This window comes from Mrakia frigida, assembly GCF_051309035.1.
Source record: "Mrakia frigida strain ATCC 22029 unplaced genomic scaffold BDY24scaffold_1, whole genome shotgun sequence".
NCBI classification, from domain to species: domain Eukaryota; kingdom Fungi; phylum Basidiomycota; class Tremellomycetes; order Cystofilobasidiales; family Mrakiaceae; genus Mrakia; species Mrakia frigida.
In genome coordinates, this window is record NW_027481280.1 from 1,192,886 (window position 1) to 1,215,141 (window position 22,256).

Sequence of the window (22,256 nt, forward strand, 5' to 3'; positions counted from 1 at the left end):
CTAGCAAGAAAAGATATCGACTACTACTGCCCTGCCTTCGCCATTCTCAACACCTCTCGACACTCCTCCTCGCTCAGTCCTCCCACGACCTTGTCCGCCGAGAGATGAAGCTCCCACTTCTCCATCCTACCAACAGCAACTCCTTCTCCTCCCAACGTCTTCCCAGCGACTACTCCTTCCTTCTTCCTCGACAAACTCGAACTCCCTTCTCCTGCGACGACCTTCCTCGACAACGACGACGGAGACTCGATCTCCACCTCCTGCGCGAAAGGAAGAGCCGAAGCCGTCGAGGAAGCTCGTGCTGGTGACTCTGTTTCCTCTCTCGGAAGGACTCCTGCGACCGACGGTGAACGAGCGGTAGCGGAGGAAGTCGACGAGGAGGGTCCTTCATTGGCGAACGTCGATGAGATCCTTCGATAGGCTGTTGGTTTCTTGGCTGCGAAGGGGTCTTTGGATGGGTCGTAGATGGTGGTGGATGCTGCTGCTTTTCGTTTGGGAGGTACGGTTGCGGTTGAGGTGGAAGAGGTGAAGGGATCGGAGGGAGGTGCTTTGCGTTTGAGAGTGCTGGTGGGAGGAGGAGGAGGAGGAGGGGAGAGGCTGGTCGCTATCGAGCGTTCTGAAGGATGAGGGTTGGAGATGGGCTCGACTCGGGTAGGAAGGGGTGGTGGTGGTGGTGGGTTAAATTGACGACGGATGGGAGAAGTTGGATTGAGGGAAGCCGACGTCGCGGCCTCGATCTTCTTGGTTGGTTCCCAGGGAGCTTGGATTGAAGATTGAGTTGGTTTGGGAGGGGCTGATGGAAGTCCTGGAGAGGTGGCTGCTGCTGGAGGACGCGCCGACGCGGGCTTCGAAGCGGGAGGGAGAGGGAGGGAAACGGGAGGTGTTGCTGTCGGAGATCGGACCCGTTTGGGCCACTGGATCGCTGGGATGGGAGCAGGTTCTGTTTGGGAAGGAATGGAGTGAGGAGGTGACGAAGATGCTGGGTGGCGAGAGGAGGAAGCTTGGAAAGCTCCAGACGAAGGAGGTGGAGCTTGATGTTGACGGACGCGTCGGACGGGAGTTGGCGAGCCTTTTCGAGCGGCAGGAGGAGAAGGAGATTGCTGAGGAGGAGGAGGAGAGTTACGAGGCGATTGGGTGGGTCCGTGCTTCATCGGCGACGACTGAGGTTCCAACCTGACGACGTGTTCGGACGGTTCGTCCTCCTCGACCTGAGTCAAACTTCCGACTTCGACCTCCTCCTCTGCCTCCTCCATCTCCACCTCCTCCAGCTTCTTGGCCTCAGCCTCTCGGGTCTCTTCCTCCGCCTCGACCACCATCTTCGTCGACGTCGACCCCTGACCCTCCTTCTCTGAGCTCTTCTCCAAGCTCGAACTCTCCTCCAAACTCCCCGATTCTTCTCCACCTCTGCTCAAGATTTCATCTCCAGCAATGCTCGATCTCGGTGACCTTCCCAGCTCCTCAACCTCCTCTTCTTCTTCCCAATCGACGTCCATCGCCTCCTCCTCGATGGTCGATTCGGCAGTCCCAAAGGTGCGTCGTCGTTCGTCGCTCGATTTCGTCCCCTTCGACTCACTCCCACTCCCACTCCCGCTGACACTTGGCTGCATGTCGAACACATCTGAATCTTCTCCGACCAAGGACGTGATGCTCGATTTCGATTCGAGGTCGGGGGATCCAGTCCTCAGCATCATCCTGTTCGGTCGACCGTCGCGTCCGTCCTGTGGTTTTCTCGTAGACGCCAACGATTCGTTCGAGGACGTGACGGCCTGATCCCCTCTCAACGAAAAGTCCTCTCCTTGAAGTTCCGAGGTGAACGTAGCGACGGGATCCTCTTGACTTCGAGTTTGGCTTCGAGCTCCCGCCTCCTCCTCTGCGTCGTCCTCTCCGTTCCCCTTGAGACCTGACGAGGACAGAGGGATCTTGCTCGAAGGAGAGACCAAGCGACTCTTCTGAGCTGAAGTAATGGGACAGTCCGCTGAGGACGTCGGCGGTTCCTCGTCGTCGTCGTCAGAACCTTCGACGAGGACCTTGCTTCCGTCCGACCGAAGAGAGTTCTTCCCTCTGCCGGCCTCGGGAGCGGCCGATAAGGTACGTGACTGCCTTGGAGGTCGTTCTTGAGAAGGAGGAGAGGAGTGGGTCGCTGTTCGGGAGGAGGAAGGTGGTGTGGGAGAGTGGGTGGCAGGGCGAGGGATCGGCTGATTGGGAGCGTTCTCGTTTCGAGGAGGGGATGAGTTGGGCATAGGTGAGAGAGGTGACGCGACGACTTTTCGAGTTGGTTTCTTGACGGCGATCTCCTCGTCGTCTGAAGAGGAGGAGGGAGAGGAAGAAGAGGCGCGTCGTGAAGCTTGGGGTTCGAGGGGAGCCGCGACGTTGACTTCCTTGTCCGAGGCGAGCGCTCGGACTATGCTGGCGTCCGTATCGGGTCCGTCGGCGAGGAAGTCTGCTGTTTTGAATACGAGAGCATGGTGAGTACTCTCTTCGGCTTCGAGAGCAAAGCAGAGGAGACGAAAGGAAAGGCTCACGTTGTTGATCCTGTCGTTCTTGCTCCTTCTTCGACATCCTCCACCAACACGATCCAAGGTACTCCTCCAGCGATAGTTCGGATAAGGAAGGGTCGATTCGAAGGTGTTCCGAAGGTGCTGCTGGCTCGAGAGGGACGGGAGGAGGAACGAAGGGGACCTCTTCGACGGCAGGTTCGATTCGCTCGGCCGAGGGCCTGGATTCCTTGAGAGAGAGACTGGGCGTGGGATCCTCTCCGTTGGCCTTGCGGGGGTGAACGCTGAGAAGGATACGAGGAGGGATGGGAAAGAAGTTGCGAGATCAGCTTCAGGGGAGTTGAGCGCCTCGAGCTCACCTTCCTTCCCTTCCCTTCAGAAAGATCAAGCAATACACACCTCTTCAACTTGACGATCCACTCTCCCAAAGCTCCTCCACATTTACTCAGAGGTGTTCTGCTCTCTCCGAAATGGATCTCCTCGTCGTCCATCCCGAACTGCTCGAACTTGTCGACGAAGAGTCCGAGCTCGAGCTTGTGGCTGTCTTGATAGGGTCGAATGAGCTGAGGACGGAAGGATTTGAGCTTGAGGATCGAAGTTTTGAGGCTCGTGAGACGTTTGCCGTAGGTGCTACCGGGAGAGGGACAAAAAAGTCAGTCGGGATGCTACCAACAGAAACGGAAGGGAAGGAGGGAAGGGAGGGAAGGAAGGAGAAACGCGAGCTCACCTCAAGAACTCCTTTGCAGATTCGTCCGAGAACCTGGCGTAGATCGAGTACTCTTGGTCTCCCACCGAAGCCCAGAAAGGTGACTCGAGCGTCTCCCACTGTAAGGTCCGGATTCAGTCAGTACAGAGGACGAGGAGGAGGGGGGGGGGGGGCAAAGAAGGAAAGGGAGGGCAGGAAGGAAGGAAGGCGAAGCTGACCTTGAGGATCTGGACCTTCACTCCAGCAACGAAGGGGTCCAGGTTCGTTCCATTCGTGTTCGAGTACTTGAGGAGATGTTTGTGGAGCCACGGAGTGAGCGAGGAGGCCATCCGGGAAGGAGGGAAGGGGAGGGAAGGCAGATGATGAGCGTTGAGGTGAGCTTTCAGAGAAGGCGTTTGAAAGTCAAGTCGACGCGTCTTTTCTTTTTCTTCGCGTCGAAACGTTCGTTGAGAGAAGCATGAGTATCGTCAAAAGAGAGGAGAAAGAGAGAAGACCAAAACGGAGGGGCATATCAAGACGTCAAAACAAAGGGAGAGCTGAGGGAAAGAGGAACAGATACCGAAACAAGAGAGCAACGAAGGAGAGGCAAGAACCAGCTACATAAACTCGACTCGAATCACTCGGGCTTGAAGAAGCTGGTGATCTTTCCCTTTTCCTTCTTCTTGACGGGTTTCTTGGGCTGGGAGGAAGACGAGGTCGAAGAGGAGCTGGTTTTGGCCTTCTTCGTTGAGGGTTGGGAGGAGGAGGAGGAGGTCTGAGCGATAAAGTGGGACAGAAGAGGGAAATGGGACTGAGTGTAAGCTGACGTCGAGAAGATACGCACAAGAAGGAAATGAAGCTCGAGCGAAAGGAGGGAGAAAGAGAGAAGGTTGGGGTACTCACCGACTTTGACGTGTCCTTCTTCTTCGTCTCTCCAACAAAGAATACCTCGTCATCCTCGTCCGACAGAACGATCTCTACCTCCTCCTTCCCCTTTACGAACACCTCGTCGTCCTCTCCTTCATCCTTGTCGAACTCGTCGACCTTCCTCTTCGACGACGACGCGACGGGGTGTGCTGGTTCGACGTTGGTCTTGGGAGCAGCCTTCTTGAAGAATCGCTCGATGCCGTCCTTCCTCTCCGAGACTGGGTGGATAAAGGACTCGTCCTGGTTCTGAACCTTGCCGACCTCTTGGGGAACGACGTAGCTGAGGCGCGTGAAGGAACGGTGATCAGCTCTTGTTCTCCTTCATTTTCCTCGTTCTTGCTCTCCTCGACCCATCTCCGAGACACTAATCAACGAATCGACTCACCAGACGAGATCTTCGTCACAACCCTTCCTCCCGAAAGGCTTGCACAAGGCAGAGAGCTCCGAGTTCCACGTCCCTCTCTTGTCCTTCTCCTTCGCACCAGGATCGCAGTCCAACCACAGAAGCATGTCCTCCTCCGTTCGGAGGATTACGGGCATTCTTGTATGAATGAAGTTGACGCGAGGAGAGGATTGAGTGGTGAGGATCGTGAAGGTGTAGAGGGGAGTTGAGTCAAGTTCTGGGAAACGAAGTGAGAAGGAAGCAAGGTCAGTCGGGAGAGAGCAAAACAGGAGGAGAAAAACGAAACGTACCCTCGTACGTGACAGAGTCCCAGAGACCTGCGAAGTAGAGGAAAGGAGGTTCTTTGGTCGAGGCAGAGGTGGCGGAGGAGGAGGCAGACGAGGAGGCGACGGGTCCAGCAGGAGGAGCTTGTGCGTCGACGTCGTGAGCTTTATCTTGAGTTTGAGCCGAGGAGGATTCCGAGGAAGGCATGGGGTTTCGGATGTAGTGAGGAATCTTGCCAGACTTGCCTCCTCGATCGATCCACTAGAGGAAGAAGAGAGATGAGAGGGTGATCAGCGACGAGGAAGGCTAGGATGCATACGAACAAGAAATAGCGACTGACCTCGTAGTATCTGTCAGGCCGAGAATCGAAACATGTATCAGCTAAGAGCGTCAGAGATGAAAGGAAGGAGGGCGGGTGGGGGAGAGAGAGGAAGCGAGGGAGCTGGGAAAGGAAGCGAGAGCTCAAGCTCACCACCACTCACCCTTGAACAGGAACGATACACCTCTTCGTAGCACAAAGAGACTTCCAGAGAGACGAAGGCTCCTCCGCTCCACTGTTTTTTCGAAAGGAGAGATCAGCTGCTGGAGCAGGGAAGTAGAAAAAGCGAGGTGGAGGAAGGGAGGAGGGAGGAGGGTGAGGAAGGAAAGGTCGAGCTCACGTCAAGGTTTCGGATCGTGCGTTGACCGTTCTCAAGGACTCTCCGAAAGAGGGTTCATGCTTGGTCCAGTGAGGGATGATGCTCCAGTTCTGTCCAGATGGTGAAAGAAGCAAGAGATCAGCTCGAGAAGAGAAGACACACACCTCTCCCTCTCTCGCCCTCCCTCCTCCCTCCCTCCCTTGCCCTTCCTTCCTGCTCACCATGATCTGCAGGACGTTCTCCCCTCCTTGTCTCCTGATAACTGGTAGGTTCGACTTGGGTCCAACGTTGTATCTCGGTCTGTACCCCTGCTGCTCGTTCTCGTTGGAGGCGAATCTCGAGATCCCGAGGGTCGGGACTTCTCTTTGGAGTCTTGGGACGAACTCGTTGGCCTGAAAAGCGTGGAAGACCAGTCAGGATGGTATATATATATGAACCAGGAGGATGTAGAAGGACGTACGTGGGTAGCCTGAGCAACTCTACCACACATTGGAGGAGCGAAGGGAAGAAGGTGGTGGTGGTTTGGGCGAGGGGAGTCCGTTCGATCATCTCCCTTTCAAACGCGTCGGGGGCAGATCTTTGGGCGTGCGTTTTTCTTGAGAGGCCTCAAGGATCTCTCAGTAAGCTAACCCTCTCGTTTGAGATCAAGGAAGATTGTGAGGCTCGCGAAAATCAGTGGTAAAACGCGTCGTGAAGAGTCATGAAATCGAAAGTTCTCCCCCTTCCTCCTCCGCTCCTTTTCTCGGCCACTCTCACATCTTCTTCTCAAAGTTCAAGCTACCATCCTTCTGCATCTCGGGCTTGATCCCGTAGGCTGTCATCGCACCAAAGGAATCCTGCGAGCGAAGAAAGAGGACGAGGAGGAAAAGTCGCGTCGTCAATCTCGTCTTCTCTTCTTCCTTTGGGATTCGAGACTCACCATCCACTCGTCAAGAGCAACAACCTTCTGATCCTTGAACCTGATGATAAAGACGTACTCGATCGCCATGTCGTTGCCGTTCTTGAGCTTCCCGTCCGAGTCGAGCTGAAAAAAGACGCGGTCGAGGACGGTCAGCGAGAGCGAGAGGAGAGACGAAGGATCATGGAGAGAGAACCAACGTGAATAACGATACAATCTTTTCCTTCGACGACGTTGATGGGGTTCTCGAGCTTGAGCTGTGGCAGAACAAGGAGGGGAAGAAACAAGCGAGAGTCAGCTTCGAGCGACGCGTCGGACACCTTTCTTCCTCCCTCCTCGGACTCACCGCCAGTCTCTCGCACATTTTCTCAGCCCACTCCTTCCCTTGGTGCAAGAACATGTCCTTGTTGACTCCCTCCTTCGGGACGTTGTCGGGTCTGACGCAGGACGGGTGGGTTCTGTAGAGGAACGAAGGATCGAGGACGGAATCGATGGCCTTGTAATCCTTGTCGTTCATCGACTGAAGGAAGGAGATGGCGATGGGATAGAGAGGGGAGGTAGGAGTGGGGTAGTTGATAGTGGTCATCGTTTTGAGTGGGTGCTGAAGAGAGTGGACGACGGGGGTGGTGAAAGGGTGGAGATGGCGGTTGGGGGAGAAGAAGGAGAGGAAGCGAAGCTTCGAACCCTCCCTTGAGAAGTCGTCAGCTCAAAAGTTCAGAGCAGTTGACGAAGGAATCCATGAAAAGACGCAAGAGGGAATGGCCTTGTTCCGACGGGGCCAGCGACGCGAAGGACGAGGGGGAGTCGACGGAAAAGAAAGGAAAGTCGGCTTAATAGATCAACGAAAACGAGGCTGAACTGAAGGGTGTCGATTTGAAGACGTATGAAACATATCTGGCTGAGAAAGAGTTGAGAGAAGAGAGATACGCGACGAGAGACGAGCAGGGGGAGGAAAGTTGACGCAGAGGTCGAAGAAAGGTCCGCTGGAAAGGAAGGTTTTTTCGTGAACTGAGGCTGTAAATACCGTCCGTGTGTACGTATGCATGTTCGTCTGTCCCGATATCTACTGGGGAAGATTTTCCTTTTTCGGTGGCCAAGTCAAAGGAAGGGAAAGGAAGCTCATCGTCTTCTCTCCCTCAACTTCGACCTCGTCTCCCCTCCCCTCCCCTTCCTTCTCTTCCTCCTTCTGCCTCTCGGCTTCCTTCGAGGATGGCCTTCGACTCTCCACTGCATACGATTCCAACTCAACGTCGCTCGTTCGCCAACACCACGGATTTGGAGATGGCCTCGATGGAGGAAGGAAATCAACGGTCGTCCCCAGGTCCCAGCTCTCCTCACCCTGTGCTCGGCATGAACAGTAGAGATATGGGAGATCTGTTCGCATCGTTAGAATCACCAGATGGTGAGTTTTTTTTTTCTTCCTCCTTTTGTCTTGGGAGGTGGAGGTGGCGAGGAAGAGAGGGAAGGAGGAGGGGGAAGGGTTGGGAGCGAGCTCGACGTTTTCTTCCTCCTTCAGCCCTTCTTTTCTCCCTTTCTTCCTCGTTTGTAAGGGTGGGAAGGCTCTCTCGAAGGCTCAGGGTGCCCGAGGTGACCTTTCACACGCACACACCTGCTCCATAGGCAAGGAAGAGCTTCCGTCCTTCCTCTGAGGAGAAGGACCGACCCTTCCTCGTTGGAGCTGACCTGTCGGTGATGGGTTGGGCCGTGAGAGCTGCTTCTGGACAGCGATAAAGTCCTTTTCGCTACTAAGGACGAGATCAGAGACTCTTCTCCCTCTCTTTCAGCTTCCTGCAGTTTTTCCCACCTCTCCAGTCGAAGAACTCGCCTCAGAGCGACATCTCAAGCTGACTCACTCCTCTCCTCCCTTCTCCTCCTTCCTTTCTTCCCTTCCTTCTCCTCTCTCAGATTCCTACTCTCCCGCATCTACCGATGATATCCCTCCCCTCACCGACCTCCTCACTCTCAGTACCTACCTCCTTCCCCTCCTCCAACAAGCTCATCGTTCAGCCCTCGTCACCATCTTCAGGGAGTTCCTCGCAGAACACTACTTCCACCCAGTAACGGGTCCCATCGTTTCGGTCGCTCGAGCTCAGCTCAAGCACTCGCAACTTCAACAGGAGATTGATCTACAGGTGCTATCGGAAGGAAGAGGGTGGAACGTCGCTGGAGCAACGGACGCCGAACTGAACAAGTCCCTGAGGAAGGGATGGTCGAAGCACCTCTCGACGGCGGAGACGAGTGGCTCCTTCAAGAAGACCGTCGCAGAGGAGATGAAGAACTCGTTGGGAAAGATCGTGACTGGGAAGAACTCCTTTGGAGGTCTAGAGTCGGGGATTCCCATGAACTCGCTGCTTCAGGTGAGTCTGCGTCTGCTCGAGCCCTTCCTGCTTTTCTCCGAGCTGACCGACTTCTCCCTTCTCCTTCCTCCGCGTCCGCCTCCCAGTCCTTCAACCTCACCTGCATGCCTTTCAACCTTCCTATCCCTCGCGTCTTCATTCGACATCTCCCAACAGGATCCTCTCACCAACCTTCCAACTCCTCTTCATCTTCCTCTACCACCATCGCCGAGTCGCACCTCGTCCCCGTCTCAGCATCACCTCCGTCGTTCACTCCTCCTCCCATCAACGAAATCGAACTCGAACAGAACGTCGCTCTCCCTCCTTCCTTCCACACCCATGCTGCCAACCTCTTCCCCATCCTCAACGACAAGGTCACCGTTCGAAGCGTCGTCCACGGATCCAACCTCAGCATTCGGTCGCCGATGGCTCATCCAGCCGTCTTCGAGTTCCTCGCCAACGCGACCAAGTGCGTCGCTACCAGAGGAGCTGTGATGGCCAGGGTTCTTCTCAAGGAGGTTCTCGACGAGTCGTGGGCGAAGTCGTCGTCTTGGGGAGAGAAGGAAGGCTGGGAGTGGGTCAACGATTTGGGAGGACCTGGGGTTCTCGCTGGTGTAGAGGAGAATCACAACTGGAGGAGTGCTATCGCCAACATGAGCTCCGGAGGAGGAGTCTTTAGAGATGACAAGCAGAGGGAGAGGGTTGTGATGTGGAATCAGTGCTGGGAGGCCGTCAGGACAGCGAGGAACGAAGCGATGATCGCGGAGGATCAGGTGCGTCTCCTCTTCTCTCTCACCTTCTTCCTCTCGCAGATTTCGAGCTGACCTCCTTCCTATCCTGTTTTCGACTACTAGGGAGACGCTCATGCTCTCAAGGGGAACAACATGGCCGCCATCTCGGCGTTCACGGAGGCTCTCACTCACGACCCGTCCGGACGACCTCGTCTTCTCCTCAAGCGAGCGACCAGCTATCGAGCTTCGGAACTGTGAGTTGATCTCGACATCTTCACCTGCTCTCGAGCTTATCACTGACCTCTGTTTCCTTTCGCTCTCTCTCCTTCAGCTACGCCCAAGCCGAGCAAGGTGCGCCTTCGTCCGAATCGACGCGTCTCTCTGTGTTCCCAGACCTGACCCTCGTTCGTTGTTGCCTTCCCCTTTCAGATCTCAACGAAGTCGTCTCCCTTCCCGAATCTCCTTCGATCCCTACCGTCGCACCAGCTCGAGCCATGCTCAAAAAAGTCAGGCAGAAGATCAGGAACGTCGACAAGCCTGGACCCAACGCCAACACCATCAAGAAGGCCAAGAAGAAGGCGAACCAAAAGGCTCGAGCTGCTGGAATCGTCGAAGACACTACCTCTCTCATGGATTCGGTGGAGACTTCGCCTCCAGCAACGAGCGTGCTCTCTCCGAAGTCGGCAGCGGCTATGGGACTTGGCTTGGGAGTGGAGATCAAGCAGGCTGATGTGGTCGAGGCCGCGAAGGTTGCAGTCGTGGACCCTCCATCGCAAGATATGGACGTCGATGTGGTCGAGGAGGGAAAGCCGTCTGCAGTCGAGGAGTCTTCGTCGTCGTCGTCGACCATCGCTTCGCCACCTCGGACCTCGTCGACAACTCCCAAACCTCACCACCCTCCACCTTCTCTCCCCACTCCTCCAGCATCCTCGACCTCTCCCTCGGAAAGCAACAAGACCCTCCTTCTCAACTCTCCTTCTTCAACCATCATCCCTGCCGTCTCCTCTCCCGTCGCCGCCGAGGAGCCCACCTTCTCCTCGTCCTCTTCCTCAACATCGGACGCGTTCGTCTCTTCGTCCACGACTTCCGTCTCCGCCGAAACGGCCGCCACGTCTGCGTTCGACTCGCCTCTCACGCCTAGATCGGAAGTCAGGGACGTCTCCCTCGACCGAGGGTTGGAGATCAAAATCGAGCAAGGCTCGAAACCCGTCGTCGTCGTCGCCGAGAAGAAGCTGCCCGAGCGAAGGACATCCCTCGTCGCCATCGAGAACGTCAAGTTGGAGATCGATCTGGACGACGAGGAGCCGGAACAGGAGCCGGAAGAGGAGGAGATGGTGTTTGGAAGAGTCGAGAGAATCGTCGTCGAACAGCCCGAGGTCGTCGAAGTTTCGCCGAAGCAGGAGGAGGCCGTCGTGTCGACGAAGAGTCAGAGCTACTCGTGGGACGGTACCTACGCGCCTGTGAAGGAACCGAGGGAGATGGAGTTCGAGGCAGGGGTTTGGTTGATGGTTTGCGGAGAATACGTGAGTCGCGTCGTCTCTTTTTCGCTTCTCCTTCTTCGAGCCTCGAACTGACCTCTTCTCTCCTTTCTCTTCCTCCAGTTCGAGACCCAGCAGTGTCACGACGAGGATTGCTTCTTCTTGCATGAGTGAGTGCTCTTTCTCGACGCCTGGCCTTTGCCCTCGAGATTCTGCTGACGAAGTTCGTCTCTTTCCTTTCTTTCAGGCTCCCCGACCACTCTTCGATCCCTCCTCCTCCTCCCCCTCAAGTTCCCTCTCCTCCCAAAACCACCCCCGCTCCTCCTCTTTCTCCTCCTGCGTCTTCATCCCCTCCACCCGCTCCCTCGCCACCATCGGAACCCATCAACTCCCTCGTCCGATCCTACGAATCCTCCTCCTCCATCAAAAAGGCCACTCTCGAAGAGCTCAACCAGGACTTCCTCTCTCCCAATCCTCAAGAACCAGCATCCCTCTCCCCCTCAGCCATCTCCTCTCCCTCTCCCGATCTCTCCTCAGTTCGACAGTTCCTCCCAACCCTCGTCTTCAGCAGTCATCCCGACGACGACGAAGTCCTTCCCTCGCCCGATGGAACTCCTGTGTCGGCCGAGGACGAAAGCCCGAAGAAGTGGTTCGAGCAGGAAGGAGCCTGGGGGAACGAAGCTGCTTGGGATGAGGAGAGGAGGGTTGCCGGGGAGCTGAAGGAGAAGGAAGAAGAGGCCCAGGCTCAGGTCGTCGTCGAGAAGGCACAGGAACAGCAGCAGCAGCAACCGTCGAGGAAGAAGTCAAAACCGCCTGCACCCGTAGTCGAGAAGAGGCTCGTTCCAGGAGCTGCTCCTCCCTCACCACCACCTCAACCGAAGGAGAAGGAGGTCGTCGTTCCCGCGTCGGCGGCTCAGACTCCGGCCTCTGATAGGTGGTGGGAGAAGGGATCGAACGCCGTGAGGGTCGAGAAGAAGGAGGAGTGGGTTACTGCACCTTCGAAGAAGAAGGCGAAGATTGCTGGAGGAGCGAAGAACGGTTACTAGGGAAGGGAAGAGTCGCTTGTTTCGTGAGTTCCGGACCCGCGTCTCTCGTCCTTTCTCGGTCTTCTGTCGTTGACTCTCGTCTCCTATCTTTTGGCTCTCCCTTCAGATCATACATCTTTCTCTCTCAACACCTCGAACAGCACAAAAGCCGTTCGAACCTCGGACAACACTTCATCTTGCTTTTTCTTTCTTCCTTCGCTCCCTCTCACCTCTTCGAACCAAAACTACACACTCACCTTTGCATCTCTCCCTCCCCCTCCGTTTCCCTTTATCTACCTCGCTTCGTCTCTCATCCCACATCTCGATAGTTTCTCTTATGTATTGTCAATCTTAGCCATCCTTCGTCCCCCGCTTCTCTTCGTCTCCCTCGCCCTCGTTCGAGTCAACGGACCGTTCACGGGTTGCCTGCTTTAACAGCATGTCCTTTTCTCGTCTTTCGTCGTACCACCATCGCATGCATACACTTTCGAAGCAATCCCCTGGGACGAACGAGATTGAGAAAGAAAGCGAAAGGACGCATCTATTGAGTTCCGACTTGCTCTCCCGTTTCCACATCGACGACCTTCTTCCCGTCTGCAAGTTCCCAACCTCCCTGGATCTCAGCAAGTTCTAACATGACAGCCTGAGGGAAAGAAGAGGGAAAAAAGAGCTGGAGTCAGCGACTGAAACGACGAAAGGAGAGGAGACGAAACAAGACGCGTCGCTTTTTGCATCCCTTCGCTTCGACCGACTCACATAAGTGTAAGCATCGAGCTGATCGTCCGTGATCACCCTCCTCGCCATCTCCCTCCCAGCTAAAGCGATCCTCCGAGCCTCGATAGGCGACCGTTGAGCCCACTCGATCTTCTCGTACAGATCTGAGAGGTCGGGAAGGACGGGGACGTAGTGGACGTACTGCGACGAGAGAGAGGGTGAAGAGTCAATCCAGCGAACGGAGAAGGAGAGGAGAAAACAGAGACGAACAGGTTTCAACCAAGGAGTGAAGAACTCCTGCCAGATCGTGCTTTTGAAGACTAGAGATCCTCCCATCAAAAGCCCTATAAATCTACCCGAGAAGGTGTTTCCATCAATGTCGAACAGGTACTTGTACTGGTAGGCGTGTTGCCAGCTCTGTTTCTCGCCGAGAGGGTACTGAGAAGGCAGTGAGGACGAAAGGAGGTCAGTTTCGAAGAAGGGACGCGACGAGAGCTCGAGAAAAGAGCTGACCTCCTTCTCCATCTGATCACACTCCTCGTTGCAGTAGACGTATCGAGTGAACTTGGCGTCGATCATATCAGGCCGAGCGTTGGCGAGGTCCAGGAGTCGAGTACGCTGCATGTGGTGGTAGTTCTGACCTTTGACGGCTCCTCCTGAACTCGAGCCTCGCCAGTAGAGTTTCTCGGCCTTCTCGTCCCATGGGATGTTGTCGGGATCGTCGTAAGGCTCCTTGGGTCCCCACCACTCTCGATGGTAGTCTTAGGAGGCAGAAGGAGGGAGGACATCGTCAGCGACGCGTCGAAGAGTCAGGACGAAAGCGGAACGAAAAACGAGACGGACAGTAAGGACTCGGAGTGAGGATATCTGCGAAGCAGGGGGATATCTTTGTCTGATGCGGAGAAATTTACGGAGCTTCGTTAGTCTCGATAACCAGGAAGGGAAGAAGGAGAAGAGGTGAAAAGAATAAAACGAACCTGGCTGATCACAGGTCGCAGGTCGGTCGTAAATCCCTGGGAGACAGCGGATATCAAGAAAGCGTCCTCCTTGTTGGTAGCCTCGAAGAGCCCAGAGTCCGAGTTTGGATAGAGGCAGTGTCCCTCCTTCTCGAAGAAGTCTGCTGAGGGATCTGGGTTGAGGAAGTACGGTTTCGGATCGGAGAGGTTCCAGGCACGGGAACGAGCGTCGGGAGAGCGAACGTTGAAGACCACGCGAGGTTCGTCTTGATAGCTGTGAGAGAGAGAAGGGCAGATCCAGTTTCGACGGTCAGTGAGGAGATAGGGGACGAGGGTCGAGATTGAAGCAGAAAGCAGACGGAGAAAAATCCACTGACTTGAAGATGGCGTCGAACGAAGGAACATCTGCGGCGAATTTGTTCATGATGTCTTCCCATCTGAGGGAGGGAAAGCGAACGAAGCAGATCAGCTCAGAGCACGCGTCGAAGACGAAAGGAGGGAAAAGAGGGAAAGGACACGAACATCGCGTCGAAAGGTCCTTCAGCGCTCGTTCTCCGAACTCTCCCATCTCTCGACTCGTAGGCAAACATCTGCGTCCCCCCAGCTTCAACGAGAGCTTTGTCCTGGTGTTGAAAAGGCAACACACGATCAGCTCGAGCTCGGAGAGAAGGGGAGACAGCGAAACGACGACGCACCTGCTGAATCGTTGCCCGGATATGGTGAGGAGATCTTAGGTCGTAGAAGGGTTTGAAGTCGTTGTAGATCTGTGTTCCAGCAAGGTCAAACGTAGGTTAGCTTCGACTCTCAAGCTCATCGAAACGTCGACTCAACGCGGGCTGAGGAGAGAAACGACTCACCTGATCGTACTCGTCCACCAGCAGTCCTCTCGACGACACCCATTCGAACCACTTGTCAAATCCTCTCGGCGTTCTCCTCCCAGTCTTCAACTCGTACCGAGCCGTCGCCTGCCTCAGAGTCGTGCTCTGCCTCTCGTACATCGCGTCCACCCCAAACTTGGCTAATCCCTCCGGACTCATGTCCCATTCCAACTTCGCTGGATCCTCTCCGTTATGAGAAGACGAGTACGGTGACCATCCTGAGGGACCACCATGCGGAGGATGAGACCAAGCCTTGAAGACGAGAGCGACGAAGGCGACGTGAAGGAGGGAGAGGTAAACGAGAGGAGCGAGGCGACGACGAGGACCTGCTGGACGAGTTGAGGTAGGGGAGGATCGAGAGTTGGAGAGTTCCAGGTCGTCTATTGGATTGTAGCTGGCGCTGGGGAGGAGGGAGGAAAGGAAGCGAGACATCGGGGGGAGGTGGGAGGGAGGAGCTGGGAAGAGAGAAAAGGAAGGGAAGGAGAACGGAGGTCAGCTCGATTCGTTTCGAGGCAAAGAACTCTCCGGCTGAGGCATCTGGCAGATTTTCAAGCTTGCGAAGCTCTGCCAATGAGACTGGTAGACCAGAGTAGCTTTAGATACCAGCTCTAGCTGGATGGAAGGCCTTCCCAGCTTCTGAGAGGCGCGAGCTCGAGCAGCTCTAGCTCAACCATCCTTCAGGAGGAGAAGGAGACTCACAGGCAGCGGTTCCGACCGATTCCTTCCGTGGGATAGAGCGATCTGAGGCTTCGAAGGAGCTGAGGCGAATCGTAGGAGTCGAGGGTGTGCCTCCTTCTGAGGTGGATGAGAGTTGGGAGTCAGAGCAAAGGGGCAAGGCAAGACATCAACCGAAAGGAGCGCCACTGGTCGTCATGGTCATGCAGGTTTGCTCAAGGCGCAAGATGCTGAAGATTTTTCACTTGCTTGTGTATGGCTTGATGCTTCCATTGAGTGATCATGAAATCGCTCGTCGTCTTCGAAAAACTCTCATCGTCGTCGTTCATCCCTCCCGACAACTCTCCTCGTCTTGACTTGCTTGATCTTGAGGGATCGATGTCTGTTGGAAGTGTACAAGATAAATTAGTGTCAAAAGGTCTTCGACGATGGAGGAGGGTGACGAAACTCACAGCAGCGTCAACGAGCTACGAAGGAAGAAAGACGAGGACGCGTCGCGTCAGAAAGTCTGTTCGTCCCTTCCTTCTCTAGTTCCGCGCAACCCGACCTACGTTGATCACCACCAAAATAAAACGAAGCTTGTACTCACTCCTTCAAGACTAAGATCCCCATCGCTCCCAACGCTCCTCTCCACCATATCGGATCCCTCGCAAAGTTCACCCTAACCTTTCCTAACCCTCCTCTCTTCACCACCACGCTCGACGCCACCCCCACTCCCAGCACCGCCCTCAACCCACCACTGTATCTACCGAGCCACATCAGTCCCGAAGAAATGAACGAGACGAGGAAGGGCATGAGCACGACAGCTCCAATTCGTTTCTTCGCTGAGTCTCGTGTTGAAGCGAGGAGGAGTCGTTCAGGTTGGTCTGGGTCTTCGTTTTCGTTGTTGGGATCGAGGAGGAGGTGGGGATGGGGGTTGTCGAGCGGGTGGGGGGGAGGTGGTGGGGCTGAAGAGAGAGAGAGAGAAAAGAAAGAGGTGTGAGCAAGAAAGAGCAACGGCGGAGAGAGAGATGGCACTACTGACGACGAAAGACGGCCAGAGCTTCAGCTGCGAACCCTCCTAGGATAAGTCCTGGGTCGTTCGGCGGTGGTGGCTGGAGAAGAGCTTCTTGTTCTACCCCTCCCAAGACTGGCGGTCGAACGAGGGATCCGAGAGTCGCGTCGAAGATGCGTTTGCGACCTTGTGCTGGAGAGAGAAAGAATGCAAACGATCAGAAACAAGAATTAAAACGAGATTGGAGAAGAAATTGTGAGCTCACAATAAGCATACTTCAGGAAAGGAAGCAGCAGAAGCGTGAGGCCAGGTCCAGGAGGCCAAAGACCTTGACCCGAGAAAAGACTGAGCGTGTGAGGCAGAGCGCGTCGATAGGAAGGGTACTGAGATGAGTTTCGGAAGGTTGGGATGATGACCATAGGCAGGAAGACGGCTCCGAAAGAGAAGCTGTTGAAAAAAAGCACGAAGGATGAGTTCGAGTCTCGAAGGGAGGAAGTAACGAGATCGCTCACAGCAAGAGATCCGCGACGGTGCCAGGCTCCTGCAAGAGGTCGGGACCCATTGACATGGTGATGAGAGCTACTGGCTGTGTATTGATCAAGGAAGAGGGAAGGGAGTCGGTCAGCGTTGAGAACGACGCGTCGAGGCGAGGAGAGGAGAAGAGACAGAACCGACGACGATGCGAAGTCCCCAATCAGCCCAGTGAGGCCACATCTCTCGTCCTAGATTACCGACGATAAGCCTCGTTTGAGGTCCAAAAACGACTCGGAGGGTCTGGAAACCGATCCTCGTAGCGAAGATCCAAGCTGAGAAGAGATCAAGGACTTGATCAACTGGGGAGTCGAGAAGTGTTGAACGAGACCTTAACTCACAGAGTTCGTAAGCAATTCTACATGACGTCGTTACGAGACAATCTCCGACGTCGAGGACCTTGAAGAGGGTGCTCTTGTCCTGGTGAAGAGAAGAGATGTTCAGCTCTTCGGCAGATCAGAGACGTGGAAGCACGAAGGATCAAAGACCCACCTCTGTGATCCGATACACCTCTCTACACTGGGGGCACCTGACCTCCGATGTATGCTCTTGTTTTGAAGCGATCCAGACGAGGAGACAGTGCTCGTGAGCGACCAGGGAGCAGTGGCTAGAGAAGGAAGCTGGTGGTGAGCTTCGACTCTGGAGATCGTTGCTTCTCCTCGTTCGACTCACCAAGGTCGTATCCCCTTCCTTGAGGGAGCATCTTCTTCATCAGCAAGACATATCCAGCATTCTTGATCGGAAGGAGCCTCCATGAGGACTAGGAAGGGGGAAAGAAGGAGGAGAAAAGAAGGGAGGGTGGAGGATGAAAGAGGTGGAGGTGGGGTTTGGTTGAGCAGTGGTACGAGCCAGATTCTCGAGCTTGATTTTTGTTTCGAAGTCAGCCAATATCTACTGAGACCTTGTAGAATTGATGTTCGAGTTCTGTTTTGGGGAGATGCTGATGGTTGAGCGTCAAACGACGGTCGGCTGGGGGACTCACGAAATCGTTGAGCTTTGCGTTTCCTTCCTCCCCCGTCCTCTTTACAGCTTGCCTCCCAACGCTCAACATCTCCTTTTCCTCCAAGATGGCTCGATCAAGACAAAAGACCTCATCATCTCTCTTCGCTGCTCTTCCTACCGAGCTTAGATCAACCTTCGCAGCCAACGTCGCTGCAACGACATTCGTTCCTCCTCCTCCCATCCCTTCCTCCTCCGCCTCGTCTACTGTCCCTTCCACCATCGCCGACGTCGCTCCAACGGCTTCTCCAGCAGCATCATCTTCAACTGGAACCTCTCAAGTGCCTCAGAAGCGAGCTCGAGCCGATGAGGATGTTCAGTCCGTAGTGGTGAAGCGAAGGAGAGCTTGGTCGGAGGAGGAGGGAGGGACGCATCCTTGGGACTGCACGGGCATGGTCCAGAGGCATACGAAGCTCAAGAACGTACCAGAGGAGCTTAAGAAGTGTACGTTATCGCCCTTCTTATTCTCTTGAAGCTCTCGATGGGCTAAGAGAGGAGGGAAAGGGACTGCGACGTTTCAGCTCGAGCTCACCTCTCGACCTTCTCGCTCTCCAGACTTCTACCAACGAACCCGTCTCTTCTCCCTCTACAACGAGCTTCCTATGCTTCTCGACACCGAAGGATGGTACTCGGTTACTCCTGAACGGATCGCTATTCAGATCGCTGAGAGATTGAGATGCGGCAGTAAGTCTGAACATCCTCCCTCCTTCTCCCTCTCCCTCTCGAGCTCACCTTGAAAGCTCACCATTGCGCCCGCTCGCTCGTGTTCCTTTTCTTCAGCTGTCCTCGACGCCTTCTGTGGAGTGGGTGGAAATGCCATCGCCTTCGCTCAGACTTGTGAACGAGGTTCGTCGCTCCCTTCTGTTTGATTCTTCACTCGATGGAAGCTCTTGCTCACCTCTCCCTCGCGACTCTCCTCTTCTCTCGACCCTCCTCAGTCATCGCCCTCGACACCTCCCCCACCCGTCTAGCACTCGCCCGGCATAACGCTCTCCAATACGGTGTCGCAGACCGTATCGAATTCATCCTCTGCGATTTCGTTTCCTTCGCCAAATCCCTCTCCTCCAACTCCTCTTCCTCCTCTTCGTCCAAACCCCTCAACGGAATCGACGTCGTCTTCCTCTCCCCACCCTGGGGTGGGATCTCCTACCTCACCTTCGGAACTCCTTCCTCTACTCCCACCATCGAAAACGTCGACGACCCCATGAACACTCCCTCTCCTGCCGCTCCTCCTTACCCTCTCTCGGCGATCCAGCCACTGCACGGGAAGGAGCTGTTCGAGCTTGCTAGGACGATCACGGACGATGTGGCGTACTACCTGCCGAGGAATACAGATTTGGAGGAGGTTGCTGGGCTGTGTAGGGAGGGGGAGAGGGTGGAGGTGGAGGAGGAGTGGATGGGAAGCAAGTTGAAGGCGTTGACCTGTCTGTATGGTGGGTTGGTTAAGAAGGAGTAGAAGCGAGGGAGGAAGGGTGTTTAGTAGTGTGTCTTTCGTTGCATGGAGTTTGTTTGAGCCTGAGGAAGGGTTGAGAGGCTGAGAGGTTGAGCTAAAAGAGGCAAGGGGAATCACGACGCGTCTCGTTCGTTTCTTCAATCGAAGCCCATTGAATCTCGACCTTTGGACTCCCCTTCTTTGTACCGCTCCCAGACCTCTCATATAGCACGTCCGTCTGAGTGTTGTGAACTTTGTCTCTGCTGTAGCCGACGCGTTGACTCGCTTCCTTCTTCGATTCGACGCGTCGTCCAGGCCAGCTTCCGCCTGTGCTTTAGCCTCTCTGCTCCCAGCCTCCTGCTATGTGCGCATCGAGTACCTTCTTATGAATGCTACGAGTCTTCCTCTCAATCGAATGTACAAAGAAAATTAAAAAAGGGAACCGATAAAACACCGCTGGTGGCCCCAAAGGAAGCAACAGAGCGAAGGGCCTCGTCGCATCCTTCCCTCCACCCAAACGCTCACCTTCGCTTTCCTCCTCCTCCTCCTCCTTCACGCCATGAAGAACTCAGCAGTCGCATCCACTTCAGCAGCAACACCTACTACCCAGAACCCACTCAAGAGGAAGTCTCGAGACGAGAGCGAAGACGAAGACGGAGGAGAAGAGCAACAAGACGACGAGAAGGACGATCCGAGCTTCGGCGATGAGAAGGAGAAGGTCGTCGTCGTTGCTGCTGCTGCTGCCCCTCCCGTCAAGAAACGAGCCAAGACGGAGAAGAAGCCTCTCGTCAAGAAGGTCGCTGTCTGGAAGGATATCCAGGAGTGGAAGGAAGGGGACTGTCCTCTAGGTGTATTCCCTCTAGAGGTCCTTGATCTGGTGAGCTCGCTCCACCTCCCGATTTACGACTTTTTGCTGAAACCTTTTGATCATTGGGTTCTTTTAGATTATCTCTGTCGACTCTGACTTGGATGTGCGTACTCGACTGGTATGAGAAGGTTGGGAGCAGGAGGTGGAGGAGGAGGGAGGAGGAGGAAGCGAAAGGTCGAGCTCACCAACACCTCCTTCTTCCCCCTCCCTCCTCCTTTAGCTTCGAGATCACCTCGCACTCGCCGCTACTTGTCGATTCTTCAGAACTTGCTACCGAGATGGTGAGTCTTACATCGACCGACATCGATCTCCTGCGTGTCTCAACTTCTCACTCTTCTTCCCTCTCTCTCGTCCCCTCCGCTGCCGAATCCTCAGTCGTCTTCCAAGTCCTCTACCACTCCAAGAACCCTAGTCATCGACTCCCCGGTCACCTCACTACCATCGGCAGCGACGGAAGCTGTTACAACTCCTACTCGTCCAAGTTCATCGGACCTATCGAAAGATCTTTCAACGAAGCTCGCCACATCTTCACATCCTCCGCCTTGCCTCGAGACGGATGGGGACTTCCCGACGATGAGTGGGAGAAGGACGGGAAGATCAAGCAGGACAAGGAGCGAGCAGCACTCGTGAGGTTGCTTGAGGCGGAGAGGGAAGCGACGAGGGACGAGTGCAGGATCGTCGTCGAGAGGGAGGATGCAAAACGATTGGCTCAGTGGGAGGTCGACAAGGTCGCGTTTGAGGCATCGGACAAGGCCAGGGTTCAGGCTGCTCAAGCTGCTGGTCAGCCTGCTGTGGAGAGAATCTATCCTTCTGCTCCGATGGAACAAGGAGAGTGGGGAGTGGAGAGGATGCTCGAGAGCTTCTTGCAGCGAGACATCACTGTTCACGGGAAGTGGTGAGTTTTCTAAGCTTCTCGAGAGCTTTGTTTCCCAGCAATGTCAGCTTGGATAACTTGTCCTCTTCTCCCTCTGCCTCCCAGGGTCAAGCCAGATAATCAGTAAGCACCTCGTCTCGTCTCGTCTCGTCGCTGTGTTTCCCTCGATTCTCACTCGCCCCCCTTCTCGTTTGATTCACTCTTAGCGTACCCCCTCCCTACACGAACCCTCGAGTCTCTCAAACCAAATCCAACAAGTACACTCCCTCAGACACTCCTCCTGCTGCTCGAGATCCATGGGAGAGCGCTCATCGATACATGGTCGCCGACGTCGTCAACCTGCCTCGAATCTCCAAGACGGTGAGCACAGCTCTCTTTTTTCACGACAAGGAACTCAAACTGACTAGTTGTGAATCTCTTGCATCTCTTTCTGGCTGCTCAGGAAGCCAAATCGACCTTCAAGCTCAGCGATCGAGAGTTGATGGCCCTTCCTCAGGTCCTCCAGGTGCCGTTTCATTCAACGCTTTCGTCTCTTTGAAGTAAAAGGAAAGACTCCGGATCTGACTCATCCCTTCCTCGATTTCGCAGTATCCTCACTATCGGAATGGAACTCCGAAGCAGTACGTCGAACGGGCTCGTTTCCCTCTTTGCTGAGGCTGATTGACCTTCTTTCCTTTGTTTTACTTCTTCACCGAGCAGCTACTTGAGATCAGCTGTCGAAGCACTTTCTCTCAGATCTCACGGGGGAGCAGCTGGCCACGGAGCGTACCTGTGAGTGCTAACTCGACTCGACTCGACGTCGGAGATTGATGCGACGACCCACCTTCGAGCGCTGTTCTGACCGTCTTTCTTGGTCCGCTCCGTTGTGCTTCATCCTTCTACTAGCGAGAAGCTTCAGGTTCGAAAAGAGAAAGGTGAGTGAATAGAGAGGGAAGACACCCATCGCTTGCGAAATCGTCGCGTCGACGTTCGCACGAGCTGACTTCTCTACCCCACCTCTTCTTTCTTCTACGTCTGATCCGTCTCTTAATATCAGCTCATGCTACTCGTGTCAAGAACGGAACGTTAGTTTTCATCTATTACCGCTTCGATTGACCAAACGTCGACGCGTCGAGACCGACTCACTGATGATCCTCTTCCTTCTTCGCCTCGTCCTCGGCTCGCAGCCTCGTCGTTCCAAAGTTCAAGGCTCCCAGATACGGATACGGATGGGGATATAGCTATAACTTCTAGCTGGGAAGGAGCAGAGGAGGCGAAGTGGTCTCGAGCTTCGTCCTTTTTTTTGGCACGCTTCTTGGTTTGGTTCTTAGCTTTCTTCCTTTTTTTCCAAGCTACAACAGTCTTCAGTCAAAGTCGATTTCTCGATCTTCAAGCTTCTCGCATGTCTGAGAAGTCTGGGAAAGTGTCGAGGCTACGAACGAGCACCGTCGCGAACGGAGCGCACTCGATCCTCTT

General features: G+C 54.9%; 7 protein-coding genes across 7 annotated transcripts; 3 read left to right on the forward strand and 4 right to left on the reverse strand.

Moving 5' to 3' along the window:
* BDY24DRAFT_437659 (uncharacterized protein) lies at positions 1-3,568 on the reverse strand. Its single transcript, XM_076644287.1, has 5 exons — positions 3,420-3,568; positions 3,223-3,320; positions 2,895-3,125; positions 2,523-2,779; positions 1-2,443 (listed from the first exon to the last, which is right to left on the reverse strand). The coding sequence occupies exons 1-5, from the start codon at positions 3,528-3,530 to the stop codon at positions 24-26; spliced, it is 3,117 nt and encodes a 1,038-aa protein (XP_076501353.1). The 5' UTR covers positions 3,531-3,568; the 3' UTR covers positions 1-23.
* Positions 3,569-3,643: 75 nt separating this feature from the next.
* On the reverse strand, positions 3,644-5,930 carry BDY24DRAFT_374390 (putative peptide hydrolase). Its single transcript, XM_076638414.1, has 9 exons — positions 5,873-5,930; positions 5,634-5,804; positions 5,434-5,522; positions 5,257-5,328; positions 5,115-5,124; positions 4,801-5,035; positions 4,493-4,727; positions 4,084-4,387; positions 3,644-3,955 (listed from the first exon to the last, which is right to left on the reverse strand). Exons 1-9 carry the CDS (start codon positions 5,900-5,902, stop codon positions 3,818-3,820), a joined length of 1,284 nt encoding a protein of 427 aa, XP_076501354.1. The 5' UTR covers positions 5,903-5,930; the 3' UTR covers positions 3,644-3,817.
* A 1,518-nt stretch (positions 5,931-7,448) lies between these two features.
* BDY24DRAFT_374394 (tetratricopeptide repeat protein) lies at positions 7,449-12,373 on the forward strand. The gene is made up of 8 exons (XM_076638415.1): positions 7,449-7,712; positions 8,216-8,667; positions 8,754-9,419; positions 9,501-9,631; positions 9,709-10,900; positions 10,979-11,025; positions 11,103-11,924; positions 12,008-12,373. Exons 1-7 carry the CDS (start codon positions 7,520-7,522, stop codon positions 11,899-11,901), a joined length of 3,480 nt encoding a protein of 1,159 aa, XP_076501355.1. The 5' UTR covers positions 7,449-7,519; the 3' UTR covers positions 11,902-11,924; positions 12,008-12,373.
* Positions 12,374-12,382: 9 nt separating this feature from the next.
* Positions 12,383-15,239, reverse strand: BDY24DRAFT_374397 (glycosyl transferase family 90-domain-containing protein). The gene is made up of 11 exons (XM_076638416.1): positions 15,128-15,239; positions 14,408-14,883; positions 14,246-14,314; positions 14,073-14,173; positions 13,928-13,987; positions 13,572-13,824; positions 13,438-13,486; positions 13,108-13,355; positions 12,865-13,032; positions 12,637-12,795; positions 12,383-12,523 (listed from the first exon to the last, which is right to left on the reverse strand). Exons 2-11 carry the CDS (start codon positions 14,858-14,860, stop codon positions 12,422-12,424), a joined length of 1,662 nt encoding a protein of 553 aa, XP_076501356.1. The 5' UTR covers positions 14,861-14,883; positions 15,128-15,239; the 3' UTR covers positions 12,383-12,421.
* Positions 15,240-15,367: 128 nt separating this feature from the next.
* Positions 15,368-17,591, reverse strand: BDY24DRAFT_374400 (uncharacterized protein). Its single transcript, XM_076638417.1, has 10 exons — positions 17,301-17,591; positions 17,121-17,235; positions 16,970-17,048; positions 16,773-16,903; positions 16,610-16,683; positions 16,363-16,544; positions 16,128-16,289; positions 15,693-16,050; positions 15,556-15,570; positions 15,368-15,485 (listed from the first exon to the last, which is right to left on the reverse strand). Exons 1-10 carry the CDS (start codon positions 17,381-17,383, stop codon positions 15,416-15,418), a joined length of 1,269 nt encoding a protein of 422 aa, XP_076501357.1. The 5' UTR covers positions 17,384-17,591; the 3' UTR covers positions 15,368-15,415.
* A 64-nt stretch (positions 17,592-17,655) lies between these two features.
* TGS1 (RNA methyltransferase) lies at positions 17,656-19,455 on the forward strand. Its single transcript, XM_076638418.1, has 4 exons — positions 17,656-18,071; positions 18,183-18,311; positions 18,408-18,473; positions 18,566-19,455. Exons 1-4 carry the CDS (start codon positions 17,696-17,698, stop codon positions 19,081-19,083), a joined length of 1,089 nt encoding a protein of 362 aa, XP_076501358.1. The 5' UTR covers positions 17,656-17,695; the 3' UTR covers positions 19,084-19,455.
* Positions 19,456-19,552: 97 nt separating this feature from the next.
* BDY24DRAFT_12548 (uncharacterized protein) lies at positions 19,553-22,187 on the forward strand. Its single transcript, XM_076635962.1, has 11 exons — positions 19,553-19,936; positions 20,004-20,030; positions 20,148-20,208; positions 20,303-20,822; positions 20,907-20,924; positions 21,008-21,161; positions 21,244-21,306; positions 21,390-21,421; positions 21,501-21,572; positions 21,687-21,715; positions 21,838-22,187. Exons 1-11 carry the CDS (start codon positions 19,619-19,621, stop codon positions 21,894-21,896), a joined length of 1,353 nt encoding a protein of 450 aa, XP_076501359.1. The 5' UTR covers positions 19,553-19,618; the 3' UTR covers positions 21,897-22,187.
* The last annotated feature ends 69 nt before the right edge of the window (positions 22,188-22,256 follow it).